We start from the raw sequence: 17,171 nt of genomic DNA, 5'->3' as shown, positions 1-17,171 counted from the left end.
GGCGGGGAACTAGCCTACCTCTTTACGTTTCACTGTGTGTAACAATTTAACATGGTGATATGCTAATGGGTCATACTGTATAGTTTTCGCTCCGGAGTGTCTCATGGATGACACAGAAATACCCATACACCTTCCATCTCTCACACTTTCTCGTGCGTATAGATCGAAAACAACGATCCTAAGGCGTCTCGTCTCCTTATCAAAGTCTTTACACTTGGTCTCGTATGAAATATAGGTTATGGGCATCTTGGAAATGACCTTTAACAATTTGCCGACGTGAGAAGATTGCCCTGTTGGTGATGATATTTTTCTAACTTTAATCCAGATTGAGTATGGTGCTGATGTAAACATAAAATCGCTGAATGTAAAAGAAGATGGACTTTCGACGTCTTTGGTTCTGGCTGCAAGGTAAAGACAATGGTGATCTTTCATGTATGTCACAAATCGGTCTTGGCGTAGAAATTCCTTTCTTCCTATTACCCCTATTATGAATAAGAAGAAGGAAACCTCACACATTTATCCATAAAAACGATTTGTTTTGAAGCATCCGAAATAATCATGAAATGAATCATGAAGTATTGGTTTGTGTGATATGTGATAACACTTCTGTTTTTTTAGGCCAGCAAACGTATCTCTCGTCATCCTTCAAGCCTTGTTAGATGCTAAAGCAGATCCTAATGTTGTTGATGACACTGGACGTACTGCTTTGTCATGGGCAGTCACCAACCAACCTGGTGAGTACGTCTGTTTCTACTTATTTTAATCAGGTAATCAATCGATCGATTTATCATTTAACAAATCAATCAGTCCATCCATCAATCAACCTATCAATTAACTTATAAACCAACAATCGATCGATCGATCGATCTATCTAAATCTATCTAAATTACGAGACCATTTAAGAATTGTCAGACATATTGAATCCTTCTTAAAAAAAAGTGTAATTGTTAATAATTGTCGTGCTGTTCCATCCCGATTTTCGTCACAGACACCAACTCTACGCCTCTAAACCTTTGCAAAGCATTGCTTGAAGCTGGCGCTGAAGTGAACACCGCAGACACCAAGAAGCGCTCTCCTCTTCATTACTCTGTCAACTGCACCACTGGAGGCTTTGAGACACTCACGGAGGTGGAGGACTTGCTGATCAAGTACGGAGCTAACACGGTGGCGCTAGATTTACATGAAAGGATTCCTCTTCATTATGGGTTTGTGAAAATGGGCAACAGGTGAGCTGACTAGAGAATGAAGGGTTGTAAGCTTGTTCCAACCTACAATGGAGGTTAAATGTCTCGGGACAATTGACGTGATACTACTAAATTTTTAATAAATTATACTTCTCCCCAAACAATGTTGAATTTTGTGCACTTTGTAAACTTTACCAAGACGTGGTGATTGTTTTGTTTTATTTGTAAACTTTATCAAGACCCGCGGCTACGTAGACTCTTTGTTTTATATGACAAAAAAGCAAAATGCTGTGAACGGTGATGTCATCTATGTGTTCAGTCCTCCAATAGTTCAATATTCTTCGCATTCCAAAACCAAACTTTTCATGGTCACTAAATGGCGTGCCATGGTTGATGTCCTTTGTTAGCTATTGAAGTGCACCTTCTTTAACCAAACATTAAAACAGTGTAATTTAGTATTATCAACCGAGTCGATAACGTAAATTGGCCGCCGTAAAGGATTTTGTTTCGACGTTACGAGCGTTAGCCCTTCGTTTTTTCGCTCTGATGAAGGGCGAACGCTTGAAACGTCAGTTTTTAAACTCTTTACGGTGGCCAATTTACGTTATCAACTCAGTTGATAATACCAATTACCCTGTTGAGCATGAAACCGTTCTGTATGAATGTATTGAATTTTTTCTTTTTTTTTTCGGTTTTCACAGGCACACTGATTATAGTATGTCCGATCCAATATCTATCGTGAGCCTGCTGTGTGAGGCAATGGCTGAACAGGGAAAGGATGTTAAGGCGCAAGTGAATCATCGCGATAAGTTTGGGCAGACTCCGCTACACAGGGCAGCACTCAGAGGTGCAACGATTTGCGCATTAAATCTACTTCAGGTAAAACATCCCCTTGAAATTTGTAAGCACTACAATCAAGTTTTTCCGAAAAAAAAATTATGTTGGGGAGGCGGCATTTGGAGAGAAGAAGGCCGTTTTTTTGGGGGTTTACACATTGTAAACCTTTAGAATCTAACACCGAAGTATCCCTTTGACATTAATCTATAAAAACTAGATTCGGAGACAAATTCTTGAATAAGTGTTCAAAGATTTGTGTTCGTTTTTTTACGCAAAAATTACACAATATAATTTAAGGCTAACGCCATAATTTTTAGATTCGTTTTTCTTCGACCTGCAAACTTACCTCTAGTGCTAGAGAAACTACATATTATTAGTTTAGTCGGATTGAAATATAACAAAATTCGAATAGTACACCAAAAAAGATGATTGCGAATGGAGGAGAATGACGCGGAGAGCAGAGAAATTTGTCCAAAATACATAAACCCTGTTATAGTTCCTTATAGGAAAGAATTTTGTTGTCTTTGTTTTTTCGCTCAATTTTCACCGACCAGTTCACCCTCTCAATCTGTTTGCGCTCGACCGGCTGACCGAGAAAAATAAAGAAAAGCTGGAGACTCTTTTTGATTGTTAACACAGATCTAATTTTTCTTAAACAATGTAACAGGATTGGTTGTCCTTGATCATCGATTACACAAATTAACGTTTGCCGTTTGGTTTTTCGTAGAAAGGAGCATCTCTGGAGATAAAAGACAACGACAGCAACACTGCTTTGTCGCTGGCTCTGCGCGAGAGTCATGATGGGTAATATGACTACTTCACTTCCTTAGTACTCGATTGTTATGTGTAAAAGTTCAACGTGAATCCTGTGGGATGTTGTGTTTTGGTCTTTTTCTGGTGAGCGGGGAATGCGGAAGACTTATGAAACAGTCAAGTTCGGTGCGACTTTGTTTTAGTGTTGTACTGAATGTGGTAGGTGCGTCTTGACCTTGATTAAACAAGTGTAGTTATGTCATTCAGATCTCATCCTTAGTGCTGTAAATAGGCCCACTTGTATGTGTTTTCATTGACAGCTTGATGAAAAGGGGGGGTGGGGGTTGGTGCTAGATGGTAAGGTATAGGAACTTATGAGTAGAGAGGGTAAGCCTTTTATTCTCGATTGAACACCGGACTCTGATTAATGGTCGACATCGAAAAAACACAAGGGTCAAAACTGCAAAACTCGGGTCAAAAACTGGGAGAAAAATGCCGGTTATGTATCGAGAAATTAGAATTGTGAGGGAAGAGATTTTCGGAGGCATAAGAGCAGTGTGGGGGGGGGGGGGGGGGGGGGTTGATGGGGGATGTGATACAGGAAAGGTCCTATCATTTTGAGCGAGTGCCTTTTAATTATAACCGCTTTAAGCCTAGGACGGTTCGTTTTGAAGGAAAACAAAAATGTACTGTACTTTTTATTTGTGGGTAATTTTAATTAAATGTCATTACTTAACGGCATGAAAGCTCATTCATTCAGGATCCCTCTTTTCTCTTTTAGCTGTGCCATGATGTTTATGCAGAGTAACGCACCAGCATCCTGTTCTGTTATAAAGCCTCTTACTCCTCAGGACTGGATAGACTATGAAAAAGAGTGAGTCTTATCCAGTGAAGTCGCAGTACAACGTTAGACGATTCAAACAGAGCAATAGTTTATGCGGAGAAAACTACTTGATACATTCATCCACTGAAATCCACGCCGTTTACCTTTCGCTGCCACTATTACAGATCTGCTTTCCAATGCGAGTTAATGTTCTGACAACAAGGGGTATTCTGCGCGATGATGTGGGTGATCTAACGGGATGATCGTTGAATGATGAAGAAGACGACCCTTTTTAAGTCTTTTTTTATTTTCTTATTCTCAGGAAGGAAAAGTGTAAGTGGGTATGGGAAAATGTTGTTGACTTGAAGGAACCCAAACCTGACATAAGGACAGCTTTCCGTGTTGTCGTTGACAACAACTGGCAAGGAATCGCTTACTTGATGCTTGAAGTAGCTGGTCTGGACTTTGTGGAAGCTATACAGGTAATGACGTGGATTAATAAATCATTACAGAGAAAAATAAAGTTATTGAGCAAAAAACGTAAACTTTTAAAGGTGGAGAAAAAAATTTGGGGGTTCCATGGGAAGTAGTCTCCATTCGCCGCAAAATTGTCTTTTTCGAGAGGCTACCGAGCATAGTTTCACTCCATAGTGGCAATTGTGCTTAGTGTGCTTCAAATATTTTCTGCAGTGCGCAGGAGAAAACGCATACAAACAGCTTTCTGTCTAGAGCGTTTACCACCTGAGATGTGAATTCAGGGTGCTCTTTAATGCGACTTTGTCTTTGAGCTATTTAAGTATTGCTTTTCACAAACTCAGTTTTGATTAGTGAACAAATTTAGCTCCCGATTCAAGCGTGTTTGGGTTTTCTTTTCAGGCAACGCTGGAATCCAACAAGCTGGACCTTGCGTGGACACTGCTCAGAAAACAGAGAAAAGATGCGTCTCTACAGAAACTTGACAAGAAGGACCGCAACCTTCTGCATTTGTTAGCTATTCATTCTGCAAAACTGTGGACACAGGTGGTGGAAGAGGTATGTAGACAAAATTGTACACGTCGCCTGAATTGTCAAGAACATCTTTACTACTGCACTTGACGTTTAGTTTTAGATAGAAAATTCAGGTAATTTGATTTTCTTATCCCTGCATCCCGCCTTCTTCACGACCCATAAGGCTGCAGTCTGAGAACATGGTAGTCGTTTTATAACTGTATTGTAAATAAGTGTCGTAAAAAACTACTTTTTCTTCATACAAGGAGGGAAGGTTCAGTACTACGCCCCCCAACCCCCCCCCCCCTTTACTTCGCCCTTTCCCTTTGAAACTTGAGGCATGGCGCATGGCAAATTTCTTGTAAACACTTCCGGTCGATGTACTTGATATTTATCGAATTTTAATCTTATAACTTTAATGACTGAGAGCAGTTACTTACAGTAAGTGTCCTGTTTTCCTCCAGATAGCCAATTATCTTGTTCGGAGGGGAGTCCCTGCTGATGCTGTTGATTCGCAAGGTGCGACACCTTTGCATTACGCGGCATGTAATCACAACTTAGCCTTCTGCAGGTTTTTGTGGGGTATGGTTACTTTGTGTTTTTTTGTATATTTCTTGTGTTATTTGTAAGAAAAACAGTGCAGCATTTGTAGATGTTAAATTTCATGAAAGTAACTTATGAAATAGAATTTAAAGTCATTTGCTACAAGTGCAAGAGAAAAAGCTAAGCTTCGCGAGTGTTTTGAATTCCCGTTGACCATGATAATAATAGACGTTATTTGATGATGAACGTTACCTGTAGGAAATAAGTCGAATCCTTGATAAGTGTGTTCTTTCAAACCTATCAGCACTGTATGTTTTACCCAAGTTCTGTCTTGATAACGAATCTTTCGATATCGCAATTACCTATTTTCTTCTCTTACTTTTCTGACTTAACCGCATGCAATACAGCCAGCTTAATTTAATAATAATAATAATAATAATGAACGTTCTTTAATCTCAATAATAATGAACGTTCTTTAAAGAATCTCAATGCGCTTACAATTTTTACTAAGGTTGAGATCGGACGTCAGCATAATCAGGCGCCTCTGGCAGCCGCTTTAGTCCATGTAACGACCTCACCTTTTCCCCCCCATCCCACCCCAGGGGAGGACATCCATCACACAGTAATCTCGTGCGTGGGAAATTAACGTCTCCTACCCCTAACCCTGCAGGAGACGGGACCTCCATTTATTCGTCCCTATCCGAGAAGACTAGAATATCTAACCATTTCTTGATGTTGAGAAAGGAAGCATATTCTTCTCAGTTAATTTTAAGACCCTGAGTGTTGGTCCGGCCGGTATTGAACTCTCGACCTCCCGCACAGCAGTCCGGCGCTCTCCCAATTGAGCTAACCAGGCGGCGGTATTACAATTTGGCTACTTTTATTTCGACAATCTACCTTTGTCAGCCCGTTGCACGGAGATGTAAGCATCTGACGCTGTTCATAATTTGTAGCCTGTGTTGATCAATGTAACCATGTAACATTTACCTTTCAAATGGTTCCTTAAACTCCGTTTCAAATTAAAAAACTTCTGCAAATTTTGTTTTGATAACGGTTTTCGTTGTTGCCTTAATGTACTTTAGAACATTCTCCTTCTTCTGTGGACGTAGCCGACAATGATGGTGTGACTCCATTTGCCGCCGTGTTCTCCAAAACAGACACTGGAATCATAACACTTGTTGAGTAAGTCCTTACGGGATGTCAGTGTTAACCTAAACATCATGACAAACTAAGAGAAAGTACATTCACTTGGAAAAGAGCCAAACGGAGAAGAAGTACTTGTAACTATGCATGATCATAATTTTATAGACATTTTTGTGAATTATATTATCTTTGCAAGGTTCTTTGTGAGCCCATCAACGTGTAATGTGAAGAATTTGGATGTGTGTTACAAAGTCAGGGATAACAATGAAGGAGACAGCGGCGACACCACAACTCCTTTGATAGAGGCTACAGTGTCACTCAGTGAGAAAGTTGTTGTTGATCTGCTGAGACATGGAGCTTCCGTCAATTTTCCGAAGGTAACTTCCTTCATGTTTCGTACCTTTTCCTAAAAACAAATGCAGAATAATGCGAGCAACTGTGGCCACCGACTTTTCGTGTGTTGAAAAATAAGTGAAAAAGACACTATCGTGTAGAAAACGGTGTAGGGTTTAACGAACTTCGTCAGAGCTCGTCTACTGTTCTACGGGTATGCCACGTATATTTCGAGCGAAATATGGTGACCTTGTCTTAGAATTTGCGAGCCAGCCTGGTCAAGACGCGCGTAATTCGAACTATCACTAACTATCATTCGCCATTTTGAGAACGACAGTTCGTTGTTGTCTGAACATCAATTCAAATAACTCTCGCAGAAATTTCTTTATTCGGAAACGAAAGTTCTATAGGTCTTCGTGCACAACAATCATTCCCCTGGAATAAAATTCATTTCTTTTTCCAAACTTTAATTTTACTGATCGCGCGTCAAAGCCATGCAGCACAGATGAAAGCGAGAAATGATGTCATGAGAGGTCGTCTAGGTTTTAGAAAGCGTTATTCTTTCTTTTTTTGGATAAGAAGCAGTTTCACGTTTAAAGTTAATTGACTGACGACACTAATTCACGCCATTGTTTCTATTTCAGCACAATGGTCGCACAGCAGTCATGGAAGCTGTACGTAACAACACGGTTGACATGGTGAAAGTACTGATGTTTGGCACAGATGACAGGACCATTTGGGCGACAAAAGAGACAACTGATGTTGATCTCGCGTTACGAGATGAAGACGGGAAGTCTGTTATACACCATTGTGTCAACAACAGAAAGGTAATGCAGATCTTGTGACTAACTTAGTTCTGTTTGGCAGCCTGACTGCCTGCTTGCTTCCTCCCTTTGTTCTCCGTCCACTCGTCTGGCTGCCTGCTTGCTTGCCTTTATGTCCCTCTGCATGTTTGCCTGTATGTCTGTCTGCCTGCCTGCTTGCCTTTATGTCTGTCTGCCTGCTTGCCTGTATGTCTGTCTTTCTGCTTGCCTATATGTCTGTCTGCATGCTTGCCTGCATGTCTGCCTGCCTGCCTCTATGTCTGCCTGCTTTCCTGTATGCCTGCCTCCTTGCTTGCCTGTATGTCTGCCTGCCTGTATGCCAGCCTGTCTGCCTGCCTGCTTGCCTGTATGTCTGCCTGCCTATATGCCAGCCTGCCTGCCTGTATGTCTGCCTGCCTGCCTGCCTGTATGTCTGCCTGCCTGCTTGCCTGTATGTCTGCCTGCCTGCTTGCCTGTATGTCTGCCTGCCTGCTTGCCTGTATGTCTGCCTGCCTACTTGCCTGTATTTCTGCCTGCCTACTTGCCTGTATGTCTGCCTGCCTGCTTGCCTGTATGTCTGCCTGTATGTCTGCCTGTCTGTCTGCCTGCTTTCCTGTATGTCTGCCTGCCTTCTTGCCTGTATGTCTGCTTGCCTGCTTGTCTGTATGTCTGCCTACGTCCTTGCCTGTATGTGTCTGCTCGCCTGCCTGCCTGTATGTCTACCTCCCTGCTTGTCTGTAAGTCTTTCTGCCCGTATGTCTGTCTGTCGGTCGGTCTGTCTGTGTCTTATCCATCTGTCTGTCTGTTTATCTGTCTTTGTTTGACTTTTTCTTTAGAATAGAATGTTCAAGAGGAAAATTGTTTTGGTAACTTTGTGTCTGTAAGGCAAGCTGGAGTGACAAGAATGGGTCAGTCAAAAATTACTTTTAACTATTAACTTGCGACTTTTCTATTTATTGGTAGTATGGATCGGCAGAAAATGTTGATTTACTAAGATTTCTGGCCGGCTTTGACGCACCACTTACACTTAGAGACTCTGAGGGTCATACACCTTTGTACTACGCTAAACGACAGGGGTCTGGAGTCATGAGAAAAGTATTGGAAGAACTTCTTCGAGAAGAGGAGGCTCGTAAGGTGAGTATTCACCCTTTTTTGTGTGGTAAAAATTGCTTATTTAGTCGCCCTCCTTTCAATAACGCTGGTAAGATCAAAGAAGCTTAGGGTGAGCAAAAACACACCCTCCCTATCCTGGCTAGCCCTGAATCAAACTTGACGGTTAGCGAGCGAACCACGAGCGCCCTAGTAAAATGCTGTAACACAAGCTTTCTTAAACAACGAATTTTATTCCGTAAGCACTAGATCTGTCTGTAACTTTATAGCAGGCAAAAAACGTGTAAATCTTTAAGGTAACCCCTCAGTTCGGGAAAAGTCATGATATGTCGAAGGAACCGAGGAGGGAACAAGTCGTCGCTAACAGGGTAAGAAAGGGACCTACAGAAAATTGTATGCCGAGTAACTGCCAAAGAGGGGAAGTCGTAAGAATATTACGGAGCCTTAGGGTTGGATCAGGTAAATTTTATAATAGCAAAACAAAAACCCACCCCCCCCCCCCCCTTATGATATCTACTGAATGGTCCCTTACACCTTACATTTGAACAGGACACAGAGGAGCCAATGGAAGTTGACTCGGGATTTACTTTTGTCACGTCCAGCGATGATTTGTGGGAAGGTCCAACACCGGACCCGAAAGCTGATGCAGAAAACATGCTCCAAGAAGCCAAAAGACAAGAAAAGCCTGCTGATGATGACGACGACGATGAAGTTGGTGTAGACCCAGCTTTCAGAATGGAGGGCGCAGGGTAAGTAATATTTGATGAATTTTTAAAACCTCTTTAAGAGTCATGGCGAAATTATAACAGTTTGTATGGGAATATTTACGTATTTTTTCTCAATAACAATACCTCACCTTACTTCCACAGTACATCGCTTGTTGTCTGACCGCTTACTTTGTTGAAAAGAACCCATTTTTAAGGGGTCAGATAACGAGCGATGCACTGCGGAAGTAACGTGAGGTAATTTTATAGAATTTGACTGTATTTTTTATTCCTAAGAGAGGTCGTAAATATTCCCATACAAACTCTTCTAATTTCGCCATAACTCTCATTTCGCAAGATGATCACCTCACAGCTGGAGCTTGGGTCGCCTGTGGTTGGATCAACGTCATGCTGGGATTTAGCTGCAATGTTACACTTCTGATTAGCAGAGAGCTCGAAAGTAAACAAAACTTAAGATTTAGTCAAAAAATGTATAAAAAAAGTAAAAGAATAATAAAAGAATTGTCTCACTGCTAAGGTTATATCCTAATTCTTTAATCTTCTTCCTCACGTAGATTTTTTCAATACTCGACAACGTCTAGCACGTAAAGCATTTCTTGCTTTGAAAACTGTTTTCCTCATCTTAAATAGGAATAAACAACTCGTAGTTAGTAGTCAAGGCATACATATTTCACAAAGTTACATTTCCTGAATGTTTGTTTGTTTGTTTTTCAGGAAAGTTTATGTCGACCCTGAAACAAATGTCCCTTACGACATCCTCATGTCCAAAGTAGATGTCAAGTATGGAATGTTCGGATTAAATAACTTCTACAAGATGCAGGTCAGACAACCATTTTGATATTTATTGGTAGGCATGGCTGTTTATTCGCAAGTCTTAGATCGTGCATTTTGGCACGAATGAAAGCTTATTTCTATTCCAACTGAGACAAATTGCAAGATGCTAGGAATAAATATGAAGAGGTTGATATTTATGATTCACTGTTCGCTGTTTGATTTATGATTCGCTGTTCACGCTCCGTACGTCAATATAATCACTTTGTTGATTTTCCCGAGTGGGTTTTTCAAAATCAATTTACAAGGTAAAATGTAGGATCTATCTATTTACAATTTAAAAATGTTATTATTAAAAATCTAGCTCAAAAGTTAAAAGGTTTAACTATCAAAACATCTACATTTAGATATCGATAATTATATACGCTTTAGGGTGTTAAAATATATTATCTAGCTGGCTTCTTTTAGTTCACATTTTGCCTTTCGTTTAAATTGTGCCAGTGATTTCGAGTTTCTTGTTTTGGTCGCTCGATTTCGAGTGTTCCATGTCTTGATAGCTCTAAACTCTATTAAAAAAAATACGTGCTGAGTGGTAGCTATCCTACACCTCGACACTCTAAGCTGGTCTTTCGGTCTAGTTTAGTGTTTATGAATGTACGAGTTTTTGACTAGATTGGAGCTCAGATATGTTGGGCTAGCCCGTTGCAACGTTTTTAACATTGTGACATCCCGAAGGCCTAGCAACTTTTCAATAGTAAGCCACCCCAAGTTCTTTAAGGACTGGCGTTATGTAGTCACACTTCTAGTGTTTGTCAAAATGTGTGCTGCAAAGTTTTGCATTAGCTGCAACTTGTGAAGATTGTTCCTCGATATTCCGGCCCAGACAGTGGAACAGGAAAACAGTTTGCTAAGTACCAATGAGTTAAATTGTGTGTAGTACTTCTCGAGAGAAAAGGTGTCGTACTCTATTAATTTGACATAGTATAGAAAACAAAGAGGAGCTAAGTGTAGATAAATGATCATTAAATGACATGTTTGAGTCAAGTATAATGGCTAAGTCCTTTACGTGTGGTACAGGGGTAAGTTCTACAAGTACAGACACGACGTCATGACATTAAGCCAAATATTTTCCTTTCCGGTGTAGCCGTCTTTCTCAGTCAATTAGTACACATTAATCACGAAATATTCATTTTCGATTTCAGATTATCTACCACAAAGCTAAGGAGTTGTGGGTGTTATTTAATCGCTGGGGGCGTGTTGGAGACAAAGGACAACATCAGAGAACACCTTATAATGATGCACACATGGCTACGGCCGAGTTTAAAAAGATTTTCAAGAGCAAGACTGGAAATGAGTGGGAAAACAAAGACGAGTAAGGCGATTTGTTGAACTTTAAGCCACGAAGGCTTCAAAACAAGAGCTCTAATGCAAACACACAAACAGCAGTCTAACTTTCTTTACCCCTCGCTCTCTACTCGCCAAGCTCCCGGATATACTTGTCCTTAATGCGATTCCGTCCGCTTTGTATACTGCAGTCCTTAATTCTCTTCCGTTACAAGTCGTGAGGTTCAGAGAAAAAGTTATTGGAAGTCAAAATTAAGTCTTGAACAAAAAAACAACCATTCTTGTCGTCAACACAATGGTTATTCGTTTTTCAGTTGCTGGTCTCTGTAGACAGCAAATTTTATTCGCCAAGATTTCCCTTAATCCCTTTTTCTCCTCATTCGAGTGCCAACAGAAGAGCTGAACGAATGACCAAAAGGTTAACGAATGACCAAAAGGATAACGAAGTGACCTTTTGAAAAGCAGAAACAGAACACTCGCCCTTTGGACCAAAGAAAAATTTGATTTTACTTTTTGTGTTGCGCTTTTTCGTTTTCTGTTTCAATTTTCATTTTTTTACCTCCTATTCTTCAGTCTTCTTTCTCGTTGAATTTAAGGCAGTGTTTAGCACTGTAAGCCACTTGTTTAATTCAGGCGTGAGAGAAAGGTTATGGTTTTGTGGCTCTTTCCACAGATTTCAGAAAAAACCTAAGAAGTATGCCTTGGTGATGCCAGAAAAGAATCCTGAGAACAAACGACAGCAAGTGAGCGAGGTTCTAAAACCATTTGAGCTGACTAAGTGTCCTGCATCACGCCTGAGTAAAGAGCTACAGTCGTTCATGAAGAACATTGTAAGTAGCTGATATACTTCTGTTGAATCACTTGCAATAGAGATGTTACAAAACGTTAAATAACGTATGGATATTATGGGCTACAATTTTAAACTTTCAGTTATACTTTTCTTTTCATTCAGACCGATGTTGCGTTGCTTAAGTCCTCAATGGATTATGGTTCGTTTAGACTCGATCTCGACTACATGCCATTTGGAAGACTCTCCAACGAAACTATTGAGAAGGCTCGTGAAATACTGAGAGAAATTAAGTACGTAAATAAAGAGCAGTGCATGGCATAAATCTGTTGATAGCAGTTGTTTTCGAAAGAATAGAAAGCAAGTATAATCCTGGCGTTAAGGTGCCTTAACGCCGTTTAAGTCTCAAGAGTAACCATTGTGTGTTATCTCCCCACAACATAACACTTCGTTAAGCACACTAGTTATCAGATGGAAGTCAAAAAATCTGTGCGGCGATGTTGTTTGGATTAAACCAGGGGTTTCATAATTTTTCCATAAGCGGCTGCCGATGGTGTAATAAGCGGCGGGCCCGGAAAAGGGTCCGTGAGGCAAAACCCAACGCGAGAGCCAGCATGCAGGCTCAACAGACAGCAGTAAGAGATCTTATAAGCAGCGGTAGACCACCCGTAACCAGCTTTTATCGAAACCCCTGATTACACATGCAATTCTCACAACTAACATCGTACTAAATGTATGGAGGATAGCCAAGAGGACTGATTTTATGATTTATAACGTGAAAGATGTAGAGACTTCCGAGCTCCCTCGGCAACTTATGTTTAGAACGTGGTTTTCTCTTTTTCTCTTTTCAGAGCTATTGTGGACACCATCGACCGATTTAATCTGGAAGGAACAGAAGAGAAATTTGAAAAGGTGCAATGTTATTGTCTTAAAATCTGAAGTTGCTCATCATACGTCAGTACTGGATGGCCGGATTATTCAATTAAAATATGGATAGGCATTTTGTTCGTTTCGTAGTTCCTCTAAGCCTTAGCATAAACGTAAGCAGTAGGCTAAACATTATTTATAGCTGACTTTTCCTCTCTATTTTCAGGTTGCCGAGCTTAGTAACACATATTATATGTTGATGCCAATGGCAAGGTATACATATGAACGGATAAAACCGCTGAATGAAGCTTCAGACATCGAGACTCACCTGACTGCTCTTTACAATTTGACTGAACTGGCTCTTGCCAGCAAGATCTTGCTAGGTGCACAATATAAGACTAAAGGTATGATGAGGTTTTGCAGGCAATTTTTGAAATTACGTTCTTAACCCTTTACACCCTAAAATTAGTCTGCGTATTCTCCATTCTTTATACCTTTGCTAAGGTGCTGAGAAGGAGAATTCTTTTAGCAATAAAGTATTTCTTTAGTTTGTGATCATTTCTTTTATTCTAGTGACCATAATATTTGATTCAGTGGTGATATTGTAAGGAGAAATTAGATGTTAGTCACTCTAAGGAGTCAGAGGGTTAATGAATTATGTCACGGTTTCATGCGTTCTCTAAATTTTCTACCTCATCAAAAAGATTGTTACACCAGGTCACTGTTCTGGTTGTATCGAATTGAATTTCGTCTCTATACCATGGTGAAATGGCTTGGCAACTTCGAATATTCAATTACTCGATACCAGAGCAACTGAAGAATTAATTATGCCGGTGCTGTTTCCCTCCAAAAAACAGATGTTGTTTTTAGGTTCGTTTCATAGCAAGACTTCCTATTTGGAGGGAAAGTTACGATTTTTGTGCAAAAATGAAATGAGTGGATGGAAATACTTCGCTTTGTTCTTTCAGAGATAAATCCGTTGGATTACGTGTACAAATCCCTTGGATGTCGCATAGAATTGTTGGATCCAACCTCTGATGAATGTCAGCTTATACTGGAGTACATACATAACTCACGTAAGCTACAATATTAATTGTGCTTTATCTTTACCCTTTGGCTGGGTTTGCCTTAAGTTCCTTTACTTTAGGACAAACGGACCGTTAGAACTGAAAAAAAATTTGTTTTTTATTCAGGTGGTTGCCAAAGCTTTGAAGTTAACGGTATTTTCAGGGTCTCTCGTTCTGGAGAGGCCGACCGATTTGAATCCTGTGGAGTGCCTGGTAACCACCGCCTGCTATGGCATGGCACCAATACAGTCAACATGATAGGTATCCTAAAACAAGGCCTCAGAATTGCTCCTCCAGAGGCTTCCTGCTCAGGGTGGTCCTTAGGAAAGGTTGGTAGATGAGGTCCATTCAAAAGTGTTACTCTTAAAAAATGCGTTGCTACGTACGACGATGTAAATTCACTCGGTCTCTAGCTGAATATGCACTGTGGACTATCTGTCTGAAAATTTCGAAAGGAGTGGCCCCTTGAAAGAAACGCCTTTGAAACACTTTTGACTCCAAAAACAATTTCCTTGTATTTTAAAATTCAAATGTAACGGAATTACAAAATATAAAAAGGGGGTCAGTGCGCTGTTCAGTTAAGTCGTTGACTAGAACCTAAGCAATATCAATCCGAACGAAGGAAGCATTTCAAGAAAGTGAACTAAATAGAGACTTTATAAAGCGCTAGAAAACACGAGTGACCTAGACGCAATGAAATCCAGTTTTACGAGTTTTCCATACCAGTAATAGACAAAGTAATTGAGAACCAAGCAATACGGATTACCCAAGTTAGCTGCAATTTTTTTCAAAATTAATGTCGATCGTGTTACCCTTTGCTGCAGGGAATCTACACATCTGACAGCCTGGACAAGAGTATGGGTTACGTGAGTCGTAGAAGAGATGGGGCTGCATTTGTCTTTCTTTGTGAGGTGAGTTTGCCAGACTTCGAAGGGACCGTGCAGAGGGAGGTGAAACGAGGGGAGGGGGAGGGGGGGGACTTCTCTCCCCTTCCCACCTCACTACTGTGTAGTTATGGAAACAAAAGATCGTGACATTGTTTAGATATTAAATTTTATGGAAAAGAGCCATTTTCCTTACAAACCAAATCTCCCTCGGTTTCATCAGGTTGCCCTTGGTAACGTGAAAAGCGTAGACGATCGTGATTATTACGAGACTGCGCCCGAGGGATTTGACAGCGTGTTATTGGCCAGCAGAGAGGTCCCGGATCCAAGCGAAGATGTCACCACTCCATACGGTGCTGTAGTCCCTGCAGGAGTGCGTATCACGCAGAACAAGGAAATTTATAATAACCATAGCGAGTATGTTGTGTACAAGGAGTCCCAAGTCTTGATTCGTTACATAGTGCAACTGAAGACTACACGACGGACTTATCAGTCATACAGATATCGATTTTAAAACCAAGAGTATCTTTTCTGGGATAAAACTGCATCGAGCAACATGACATATATCTAGCGTAAGAGAAGCAATGGGGTAACCTTAAATTACTAAAGGGGGACAACGTTTTTAAGAAACTGTGGTGCTCCCTCGGCAAGGGATATTAAAAGGTAATTAGGCTTTATCAACTGAATTGATACTATAAATTGGCTACCGTAAAGAGTTTTTTTTAAAGCTGGCTAATTTGCTTTCTTCTCTGAAAGTTATAACTTCAGCCTTTTTGTTCGGTTAAGTGTCAATTTTAGCTTTTCATTCTTTGGCGATATATTTACCCCAATTGTCAATCGAGTCCGTCATCTTTCTTCGGTTTTTGAAACCACTGACTAGGCTTGTTCTCTTCCCGAAACAAACTCTATCTAAATATATTAATCCTTAAGTTTTATCAACACATTATCCTAAACCAAGTAGTTCTTGTGTCATTGTGCTGCTTTTTAAAGAACAGTTCATTGACAAAGGATTATATACCTTAGATTTCTCCTCTAAAGTGTCGTAAATCAGTCAAAGCATTCCCTTTTACCTTTCAGTTTCGAATATTAGACGTTGAGCCCATTAAGGAAAGCAGAATTCAACTCATAGTTTTTATGATTTCACTTTATGTTTTAAGATCTTCAGTAATAACTTTTAGAATTTAGTTGGTGGTCTTAAATGAAAATAGAATGGTATATAATTTTACATGAATCTCAACAATTGTAGCAAACTTACGAGCTGAGCAAAATAAGCATTTAATCTCCGAGACCCATAATGCAGGTGATCAAAAATTGATATTTAAAAAGATTTTGATTGTTCATCGTGGAAAGCGCAATAATTATTTAGTATTATCGATTGCCTCACGATGTAGTCACTTTTGGGATGACACTGTGACACCGTTAGAAATACAATCCGACAGTAAGATTTATAATTAGGTACTTATTTTACCAAGTTATGTGAGTCAGAATCTCTTGTTTTTCCTTTTTTGGATTTATTATTATCATTATTTTTTTTATATCTTTAGTGCTCTGTTTTAGCGTATTTACAATTGTGTTTCTTAACTTATTCATCTGAAGGAATTGTCTTAAATCCGGATACAAAAATAGCCATGAATCGAAAACTTAGGGAAGATTGACTAATAAAACGAAAAGAAAGTGAATTAACCTTGTGCTCTTAGTTGTCGTTGCCATAAATTCTCAAGTAGTGTCCACGATATATCTTATGCCTAGCCTTGTTAGAGAGCAAATCCCAACTAAAAGCTTTGCTTTTCCAAATCAGTTTGATCGGGGGATTCCTGTGGAACCTTGGTTTGCCGGTTTTATTGCCATACCGGCCGGGACTAGTACTGCACCTTGGTCCCTGGCGTGTGTCGTGCTCGATAGACAAGCATGTGTGTGAGGGGAGAAGAGGGTTTCCGTTTTTCCCCCTTCCGATCGTTCCCCCCCCCCCCTCCCCCCACTTCTCCTTTCCCTTGCACCTCTCGCGGGCTTTCCCTCGTCAATATTTGAAATTAGCATAAATTTACAAGCATCTCACCTCAATTGTTGCAATCTAATTAGCTACGCTATTCGCTGTCTAAGACTAAAAAAAAGGGAGCTTGTTATTTTGTTAAGTTATCACCGACCCTGAGACAATTAGACTATCCACTTTCGATTCCTATGCGAGATAGTCTGAGTCATCAGCTATCGGC

The 17,171-nt window shown here is 40.2% G+C and overlaps 1 protein-coding gene across 1 annotated transcript in view; it reads left to right on the top strand.

Moving 5' to 3' along the window:
- The window catches only part of LOC131775893 (poly [ADP-ribose] polymerase tankyrase), a 31,439-nt gene extending 14,790 nt beyond the window's left edge, over positions 1-16,649 (top strand). The window contains exons 26-49 of the mRNA XM_059092013.2: positions 326-408; positions 619-734; positions 989-1,226; positions 1,886-2,063; positions 2,749-2,825; positions 3,556-3,648; positions 3,920-4,079; positions 4,474-4,629; positions 5,049-5,166; positions 6,210-6,309; positions 6,467-6,647; positions 7,248-7,430; positions 8,370-8,540; positions 9,066-9,265; positions 9,956-10,061; positions 11,215-11,384; positions 12,030-12,186; positions 12,309-12,436; positions 12,995-13,055; positions 13,237-13,414; positions 13,979-14,086; positions 14,204-14,406; positions 14,902-14,988; positions 15,185-16,649. Coding sequence (XP_058947996.2) covers positions 326-408; positions 619-734; positions 989-1,226; positions 1,886-2,063; positions 2,749-2,825; positions 3,556-3,648; positions 3,920-4,079; positions 4,474-4,629; positions 5,049-5,166; positions 6,210-6,309; positions 6,467-6,647; positions 7,248-7,430; positions 8,370-8,540; positions 9,066-9,265; positions 9,956-10,061; positions 11,215-11,384; positions 12,030-12,186; positions 12,309-12,436; positions 12,995-13,055; positions 13,237-13,414; positions 13,979-14,086; positions 14,204-14,406; positions 14,902-14,988; positions 15,185-15,475 — 3,543 coding nt within the window. The 3' untranslated portion in view covers positions 15,476-16,649. The remainder of the gene's footprint in view (positions 1-325; positions 409-618; positions 735-988; positions 1,227-1,885; positions 2,064-2,748; positions 2,826-3,555; positions 3,649-3,919; positions 4,080-4,473; positions 4,630-5,048; positions 5,167-6,209; positions 6,310-6,466; positions 6,648-7,247; positions 7,431-8,369; positions 8,541-9,065; positions 9,266-9,955; positions 10,062-11,214; positions 11,385-12,029; positions 12,187-12,308; positions 12,437-12,994; positions 13,056-13,236; positions 13,415-13,978; positions 14,087-14,203; positions 14,407-14,901; positions 14,989-15,184) is intronic.
- Positions 16,650-17,171: the final 522 nt, after the last annotated feature.

This window comes from Pocillopora verrucosa, chromosome 4 (assembly GCF_036669915.1).
Source record: "Pocillopora verrucosa isolate sample1 chromosome 4, ASM3666991v2, whole genome shotgun sequence".
Classification (NCBI taxonomy): Eukaryota; Metazoa; Cnidaria; class Anthozoa; order Scleractinia; family Pocilloporidae; genus Pocillopora; species Pocillopora verrucosa.
This window is presented reverse-complemented; position numbering and strand designations above follow the sequence as displayed.